Source organism: Cololabis saira, chromosome 2 (assembly GCF_033807715.1).
Source record: "Cololabis saira isolate AMF1-May2022 chromosome 2, fColSai1.1, whole genome shotgun sequence".
Classification (NCBI taxonomy): Eukaryota; Metazoa; Chordata; class Actinopteri; order Beloniformes; family Belonidae; genus Cololabis; species Cololabis saira.
The window spans coordinates 34,414,310-34,423,710 of NC_084588.1; the positions used below are offsets into that span (position 1 = coordinate 34,414,310).

A 9,401-nucleotide genomic window follows, 5' to 3' on the forward strand; every position below is an offset into this window, starting at 1 on the left:
CTTAGGCTGGAGCTGCACCTATTTCTAAAAATGTGCTTTAAACTAAATTTGATGATAATTTAAAACATTCATGGTATAAAACTGTGGTTCTCATCAAGTATCAGGACTCTGTATTTGTAGAAATTTTACAACTGTATGCCACGTTCAGCGACTATACTTTTTTGCTCTTGTTGACCCCTTAAAAGCACATTTACACAACATTTCTGGGTCTATGATTTTTTCTCTTCAGTCTGTGCAGTGTTTCTTGTTTTTTTATTTACAACTGCTCCGCCCCCTGAGCCACAGCTACCACAGTCATCTTTCTTTTGCATTGGCACCCTTAAAAGATGGTGTTTCACTTATTTAAGTCACATGGTCCTAGTTTGGGTCAATTTACAGGCATATAAAATTACTCCAGCAAGTAGCTACCATCTCATCACCAGCACAATGTGCAGCCAGTCTTTCAAGGGCAACTCTCTGATGACACCACGTGTATCCTCTTTATGTCTATTTGAAGCATTCATTCTCCTGCGAAGAGAGAACGTATCAAACTTTGATGAGTGGCCATAATTATTGACATCAGTGCTTGACATCCACTTCAATCTCAGCAAGTGAGTGTTCCTGAAGAATACCTTTCCTACAGACAGGAAAGCGAGGGAAGGGTTCCTTTTTTGCCTCTGCTCCTGCTTCGATGGTGGACAGCACACAGACAGATGTGGCTGCCACCTGGTTGAGTTGAATCACTTGACTGCTCTCACTGTTAACTCCCTGGACATCCTGTGGACTGCTGTGTGGCATTCCCGTTCTCAGAAACAAACTCTTAAAAACATTCAGGATTCTAATTTCAGTTTGAGATATCATCTTACAGAATGACAACATTTGGTATTAAAATTAATTATGGTTAATAACTTATAGATGTCTTTTTTTTTTAAACTTATTTAAGGTCCAACAAGAAAAGAGGATTAAAAAAATCAAAGCAACTGAATAATATCCATATAAAAATGGGGGAAAAAACACTTTGTTTTTCTCTGCTCTGATCATATTGTGACATAAAAGTAAACAGCTGGAAATAATCTCAGACTCCACAAAAAGTCCTAATAAGGTGTAAAATAAGAGAGTGACAGTAAAATTCATAGTACAACACTCTGAGTTTGAGTCAGTCCAAATTCAAGAGGAGGAACAGTGAATTTTTCTTTTGATGCTTTGTTGTGTTTTTGCAACACCCACATTACAATACTCGTGGGTGTGAGAACAACATATTTGTGCAGTTCATGCCATTCTAATGAGAGTAACTAGTATTAAGGATGCACTTTTTAATCCTCCCTTCTTTCACTTGACAATGACACAGTAGCTTTCTCTGCTGAGGTTTTTCATAAAGCGAAAAATAATTTCTGAGAAGCTTATTTCACAACATGAAGTTAACTCTTGCAGTCTTACCTATGGCCTGTTCTACTCTTTTTAAACATTTGATTTGCACTTCAACATCTTTTATGTGCTTTATTACCTACCACCCACATGGAGCAAATAAAATGATTGTAAACATGCTTACCAAAGCAAGCAATTCCTTTAAAAATTGTTGCACCTTTAAAAATGGATTTTGTTATAAATCCTAACAACAGAAAGTACAGTATGCTGCATGAGTGTGAATCACCAAGACATGAGTGAAATGCAGGAAATGGATTTTGAAAAAAAAAAAAAAAAATTGGCAGTGAGTAGTCTTGAATTTACCGTGAACTGTACCATGACGGATGTGCAAGTCCATCTCATTCAGGGGGTTCTGGGCAGAGGAAATGAGCATGAGCTCCCCAGGGCAGGGATTACTCTAATGACTTTGAGAGCAGCCTTGTGCACTGTAACTTCTGACCTCTGTTCATCCTCTTCTCCAAAAGACAGACACATGAATGCATGCACAGGCACACACTTAAAAGTTTACATATCTTATCTGCATGGGTGCTAATCGACCTCTCACACAGGGCCCAGCGTGAGTCGGGACGGAAAGGATCAAAGACATGGAGCAGCACAAGGATCCTGTCCAGCTCTTCCTCCGGCGCCACCTAAAGCCTATAAGTATTTAGACCTCCAACAAGCCCTCATTTTTGATTTTGTCAGCTGCCGTGCTGAACTGAACCCTGTCAGTGGTTATCCCTTATATAACTTCTGCACACTGGTCCCACAGTTAGGAAGAGTAACATCTCTTTTGAAATTACACCCATCTTCAAATACCATTTCACTTAGAGGCTCAAGTATTCAAGAGAAACACAATGAACGCTGTAAAACTAAAGAATTTGGCAAATCCGTGCCCAATCCCGTGTCTCTTGTAAAGTTTGTGTTTGTGGCGTGCTTGTTTTCAGTTCTAGTGCATGGACATTAAGAGGTCTAAACGATCTATTCCAATATGGAAACAAACAAAAGTATACATGAGTCTAACAAGACAACCCTTAGCCAGAAACCAATTTTTCATTTTTTACACACCACTCAGAACCGAACTTCAAAAGCCCCACCACACAAATTCATGGCCTTTAGAGGAGTAAAGCCAGTTTCTGAGCATGGGGGGAATCGTTTTCTCTTTGAAATGTCAAATACAGAAACTTTTCTGTTAAAAAGGAAAAAAAAAAAGCTGTTCCCTGAAGTCATTCTGCACATTGTTGTGGTTAGTGTGAAATATCAAAATGTAGCCCCGCTACAGCTTAGATCAAATAGATGTAATTAGATAAATTGAGGAAGAAGGAGAGCAGCTTGGCTGTAAATTGCATGGTGTGTGCATGCTAAGACCCAACACTGGCACAGCTGCACAGAGCTGCACTCACAATTTATCATCTATGCGTTGCAGGAGTCAGTGGCCCACACCACTATTAATCATCAGCAAAATCATTTAATTCAGCCCAAGCCCGACTATTGTCTCAGTCTCTGCCTTCACTCCGAGCAAATCAGCCACCACAGCAGCAGCGCGCACACACCTCAGGTAGGATGCAGGTGCCGGGTTCAGAAATGTCTTTTTCTTTATGTTTTAGGGACAGAATCATTAGTTCACAGTCAAAGGCTGACGGTGCAAAGTTTCCCATGGTTTTTTCTGTGAGAATACATAAATGTATGAATGCAAAGGCCACTGTGTGCAGTATCGAATGAGGCTTGATCACTCAGTGCTTTGTTTACACACTGAACACTGAAAGTGTGGTTAATTTTTAGCAGAAGTCTTTGTGGATCTCACTTGCTCACATCCGTAAAATGCTGTGGCTTCACTGCAAAAGGCTGACAAGAACACAGATTGAATCTGACCACCGACACCAGAGTACTTGGGAGTGTATTTTGGCATGATGGTCCACCCTGTTTCAACAAACTGACTGTTCTGGAACTGTGAAACAAGATGCCCACATGTTCAGAACTTCCACAAGAAAATTCTGTTTCAAGAATATGGCTTTTTCATTTTACGCATGGCTGCAGTAAAATAGTGATGTTGAAGGTGGTCGGCCGAAGACGTCTAAACCCCAACCCGGATGCATGATTTGACTGAGCGCTGCGGGGCCCCTCGTTCTTCCACACAGCGGCTGACTTAAACCGGCACCTTCTCCAGCGCCTCCTTCCACGCTTGTCGTGGCTGTGCTTTCACTCCACCCAGCTGCCCAGAGACACGTCTGCTCCACACCAACGTTAAGACCCACTGCCAAACAGGATGAGGCCGGGTGAAACTGGGAAAGCTAAATGATGGCATGATAATGACAGTGACTGCACACACGCTTTAAGAATAAAAAAAAAATAGACAACAAACACACACACACACACACACACACAGAGCAGACAAGACAGACATGAACACAGCAGCTAGTAAAGACAATGAGAAAGCACGAAAAAAAAGGTCAAAATATGGAACATGCAAAACCACAATAAACGTACATAAGGAGATGTAATTATGACATGCTGTCATTCAGAGAAACACACACTTTCAGATTTACACCCATTTAAACTTACACACATACTTGCAGACACCTACACAGAAGCACTCACAAGCACACACACACACACACACACACACACACACACACACACACACACACACACACACACACACACACACACACACACACACACACACACACACACACAACGGCAGAAAATGAGACCCACACAGATACAATAATCACAGGTTACAATTTAAAATCAAATCAAGAGGACCTAATTGTCACATATAGAACCTCATTTTTATGTATGGATCTTCCGTTAGAGGAAGTGGAGGTGCAACTCATGCCCTAAGGAGTTTTAAATGGAACACATAAAAGTAATAATTCATTAAATATAATAATTTGGTTGAGGAATTCAAATGAGGGGAAAAGAGTGGGGTGACAATGGTGTGTCAAACAAAAACACACGCAACTACTCCATAAACACGTTCTTATATTCTCTGTGCTTGTATCAGCTTGTCTGCAACGTGGAACCTACATCTCCACAATTTCCAGAATCCAAGCGCAGAAATGGATTTAAATATTCAGTCTCAGTTGTTTTTGCTTTATTCTTATATATATATATATATATATATATATATATATATATATATATATATATATATATATATATATATATATATATATATATATATATATATATATATATATATATATATACAATTCAAATAACTAGTGTTAAAATTATATTTCTGATTAGCACCCAGGTGGCCGATTATTAAATTGATGGTGCAATAAAATCTACTCAAAGGGGGCAACATCAGCCAACAGAAATAATGCTGAGACAACAGTGTGATTTGTGTTTCATTGCATTGCATTCTTATAAAAATCTTCCCCAGACAAGTCAAAAAATAAAAATGAGAAACTTTTTGAAGACAGTTACATACATTTATTGCATATCATTTAATTGTATGAAATGAAAAACGAGCACATATGAACATCACATATGGTTAGTGAGTGGTATAATTTTGCACAGCAAAATATATATATATGTATAATATATATAAAATGAAAGATTAATTAACATATTTTCAAGATTTATTGGCGAATGGTACTCTCTCCTTTTATACATGCAGGGTGACAATCCCTGAAGATCTAACAATGTCCAGACATTATTGGTTATAATAATTAGTTATTGCTTTGCCAGTATTGACTTTGCTTAAGACAAAACAACAGTCTCTCTTCAAAAGATCATTATATCTCAACAAAATCAGACTAAAGTCGCAGAAGAATGTCAAACTTATATTTATGGGAGGTGGAAATTAACTTTTCCCTCACATCCACATGACAACAGGCGAGATGTTTTAGTGCATTTCAGTATTCTGTCAGTTTGTGGAAGACACACATTTGCACAAGTGTGGCATTAAACTTCGACTTCAACAATGAAAATTATCTTTTATTTTCAATAGCATTTTTCTTTTCTTTCTTTCTCATTCTCTCTCTCTCTACGCCATCTCTCATTTTTTATTTTTTTATTTTTTTTAAATGCAATAATTAAATACGTGGTGGAGACCAAAGCTCTCACACTTGGGTTTAAAGCACATGCTGCAAAAGTGCTGTTTATGCACTGCACAATGCTGCTCACTGTAAAAAAAATTGGAGCCACGCCAATTTCTCTAAATCATTGTTGAAAAATACATTTGTGCAGCAATCTACTTACTTTATTCTCCAACTTGTAGCACATCTTCTGCAACTAAGATTATAAAACTTTGTACTTAAATTACGTTTTTAAAAATTATTCAAAAGGTTGACAAATGCACAATGGTATATCTTTAAATAACAATATAGGCTTATAGCAACAGACTAAACTTCCAGGAAATGGATTTGTGGTTTCCTTAATATTTGAGTCTTTTTTTTCCTCCTTTTTTCCTCGCATCAGGATCCCCGCCGACACAACTTCCATCAGGAATGCACTGCGCATTCACTGCAGCCTAATGACAGCCGATGGTGGTGCACTTCAACACAGCTGAAATGCACTTGTATAGATTACAGGGGGGTGGGAAGTCCTGTCACTTTTTTGTCGCTGTCCCAAAAAAGTGAGGAGGCCAAAATGAAGTCATGAATGCCATGCTGGAGTCATCGGACAAAATAAGAAAAGAAAAGACAAAAAAACAAACATCTTCAAGCACAAAAAAAAGAAAAAGAAAAAAAAACCATACATGTCCAGCATGCAGGGCAGTTCAATAACACATCTCTTTAAAAACAATGGATAGTTCGTAATGAATAGTCTTTTGTTGCTCAACACAATAACAAGCATGAGATGAGGTGGCGTCAAGCGGCAGGCTTGCAATCCTCCAAGTTTGGCAGACAGAAAAACAGAAAAAGAAAAAAAAAATGGACCAAAATCATATTGTCGATGAATGCGGGTTTTTACAGAAATCTGTACATATGGTGGAAAAGGGCACGTTGATGAGCTTCAGTGAGTAAACTCAGTGCTGACATGCACACCTCGTCTACTGCGGCATGAAGTTGGACCAACTTTCAAAAATCAAACACTGCAAATCTAATGAACAATAAGATCTTGACAAACAGGCTATGTGAAATACAGGCTACTGAGTATGAAAGCAAAAAAAGTAGATGAAAGGTTTCTGAATATGCCTCTCCAAAATAATATTAATGATAAAAAAAAAAACGTATGACAAAGCCATCCAAACTTAAAATAGTTGCATACTTGAGGAAATTCTTGTTTTCCACAAAAACAAAAAAATGTATAAAAAAAAGTCGACAAATGAGTTCTTGGTCTAGTAGGCTTCGCTCCAAAATAATAATAATAATAAAAAAGGAAAAAAAAAAGTTTCACAAAGAAAACTTTCTTATAAGCGGCGTGAGTAACTCTCGTTTCTTTTCATTTTCGCGATAAAGTCGAGACTCACATGAAAAACTCCGGGGACGAAGGGTTGTTGTCACTGCTGGATCCGTTTTCTCGGAAGCCGTTGCTGATGAGCTTTTCGTACTTTTCCTTGTAGGCGTCCCTCTCCCGCAGCAGCCTGGAGATCTCCTGCTTGAGGTGCTCGACCTGCTGCAGCAGCTGCGTCTTCTCGCCCTCCAGGACGTGCCGCTGCTGCACCCGCTTGAAGCGGCACGACTGCGCGTAGCCTCTGTTCTTCAGGGTCCTCCTCTTCTGCTTCAGCCGGATCACCTCTTCCTTGCTGACCCCCCGCAGCTGCCGGTTCAGCTCCCGCACGGACATGCTGACCAGCTGGTCGTCGGAAAAGCGATCGTCCAGGCGCATGTGCGGGTGCGCCGCGCCGGAGCCGCCGTTGGGCTGTCCGGGCTGGTGGTGCTGGTGGTGTGGGTTATTATGGTGGTGGTTATGGTTATGGTTATTATGGTGGTGGTGTGGAGCTCCGCTCTGGGCTGCAGCTGCAGCGATGACCGCCGACACCACGGCCGCGGCGGAGCCCATCTCCTCCCCGGCCATGGCGCCCCCCGCCCCGGCCCCGGGGAACTGCTGGCCCCGGCCGTAGCCATCGAAGCCGGACTGGAGCTGGTGGCTGCTGCTGATCAGCGCCTCGACCGCGTCTTCGGGGCTGAAGCCCAGCGCCTCCGGGTTCAGCTGCTGTTGGTAACCGGACATCCAGTAGAAATCCTCTATGTGCGTCTTCTGCTCGCTCCCCGAGCCCGGGCTGGGCGCGGAGAAGCTCGGGGAAGGAGGCACCGAGCTGCAGGGCGTGCTCATCGGGGTGGAAGACAGGGATCCCCCGGTGATCAGGCGGCTGCACTGGCTGATGGTGCGATCGGGCTCCACCGGCTCCTTTTTCACTTCAAACTTCATCAGATCGAAGTCATTAACATATTCCATGGCCAAGGGACTGGTGGGCAGGTCGGAGTTGCTCATTGCCAGCTCTGATGCCATCCTCTTGCTGCTGACAGTCCTCCAAGCGGGCTGAAGAGCAGCTGTCAAACTGGGTTGGTTGGGAACAACGTGCGCCAGTTTGGGTTTTTTTTTTTAAAGCGTTTCTCTTGAAAGTGGAAAAAAATAAGCTTTTTCAGCGTCCCCCTTTTTTTTTTTTTTTTTGCAGTCACGGACTTGCAGGCGTGCGAGAGGAGTTTTTCTTTGCAGAGTCTATTGCACGGACGCAGCAGTGCCGCGAGTAGCGGAGTCCCTTTTCAGCATGTGAAACACGGCGGGTTTGTGTTTCAAACATTTAACACTTTACGGCTTCTTCTGCAGGAATACATTACGCAAGCGGAGAGAGAGAGAGAGGGGGAAGCGGGCCGAGGATGCAACCTCTACTCGCAAACTTACGCGCGTCTGACTGCCGGGGCGAGTTTTTTTTCTCACTGGGATCACACAGCAGATGAGTTTAAGAGCATTGTAGCCCTGACGTCAGGCTGAAATGGGAAATTGACTCGGACGAAGAGCCAATGGGGTCGCACACTCCGAGAGCTGATTACCATACCAGCAGCCTGCACAAAACAAAACTTTTCTCAACTGTCAGAGGCGCCAGCTGACTGTCAGAGACAAGCTCTCCTGCCTCACTGCTCCGCATTTCACTAGTCCTGATTCTAGAACCACCATTTACACTTACATCAGTGGGGAAGAATAAACCGGCGCATCTGGAGACTTCCTCACACCGGAGTTAGGTTTTTTTTTATTTTTTATTTTTTTTAAGAATGGAAAAGAAGAGACCGACGACAATAAATAGATATATAAATGTATTTATCCCTCTTACAGCTTAGATAAGTACTTTTTTCTTTTCAATGGAGCATTATTATTTTTCACTTTAATGCATTATTTACACTATCCAATATACTCCTGGCTCTACCCTTTAGTTGATTTTTATTTTATTTTATCTCATATCAAATTACATTTATTACACGATAGTGACATATATGGAAGAAGATGAGCGGTAACTTCACCGCTGTATGAAAGATGTGTTCAAGTGGTCCGCGATGCCTCCGCACACCAGTATAAAATTCAACACTGCCACCTTTTGGTCTCGTCGGAACAAGAGATTCCCCTCCTCTCAGTCAGTCCACACACATACCTCACGGTAGAAAAGTTGTTTTAAAAGGGAGAAAAGTGTACTTTTATGTATACTCTGTGCTATTTTTACAAATTTCTTTGTTTCCTAAAGTCAAATACATTGATGTTCCCCGTGAATTATAGACAAACATTTAAGAAATGTATATTTATATGGGGTGGAAGATGTCATTTCAGAGGAAGTGAATGCCAGTGAACTCGGCTTTATTATGTACAGCAGCCATAAAAATCACTTTATCTGAGCTGTGGCTCAGGTGTTGCTTTAGGAGTCACATAAACCTCTCTAGTACATTGCACTTTATCTCAGTTCAGAGGTCTCCTACTTTTAATTGACTTGTGTACAAGAGTATCATGAGGCCATCTGAGTTTGGTTGCTTCCCTGGGTGCCCTTTCCACTTAAACGGCAATAACACCTTAACACATGTGGACGCATTAACTTTCAGAAGGATAGATTAGAAAAGTATTCTCATTCAATATTT

General features: G+C 41.3%; 1 protein-coding gene across 1 annotated transcript in view; it reads right to left on the bottom strand.

Annotated features, from left to right (window-relative positions):
* The window catches only part of mafa (MAF bZIP transcription factor a), a 93,510-nt gene extending 85,290 nt beyond the window's left edge, over positions 1–8,220 (bottom strand). Inside the window, exon 1 of the mRNA XM_061744340.1 lies at positions 6,809–8,220. Coding sequence (XP_061600324.1) covers positions 6,809–7,791 — 983 coding nt within the window. The 5' untranslated portion in view covers positions 7,792–8,220. The remainder of the gene's footprint in view (positions 1–6,808) is intronic.
* Positions 8,221–9,401: the final 1,181 nt, after the last annotated feature.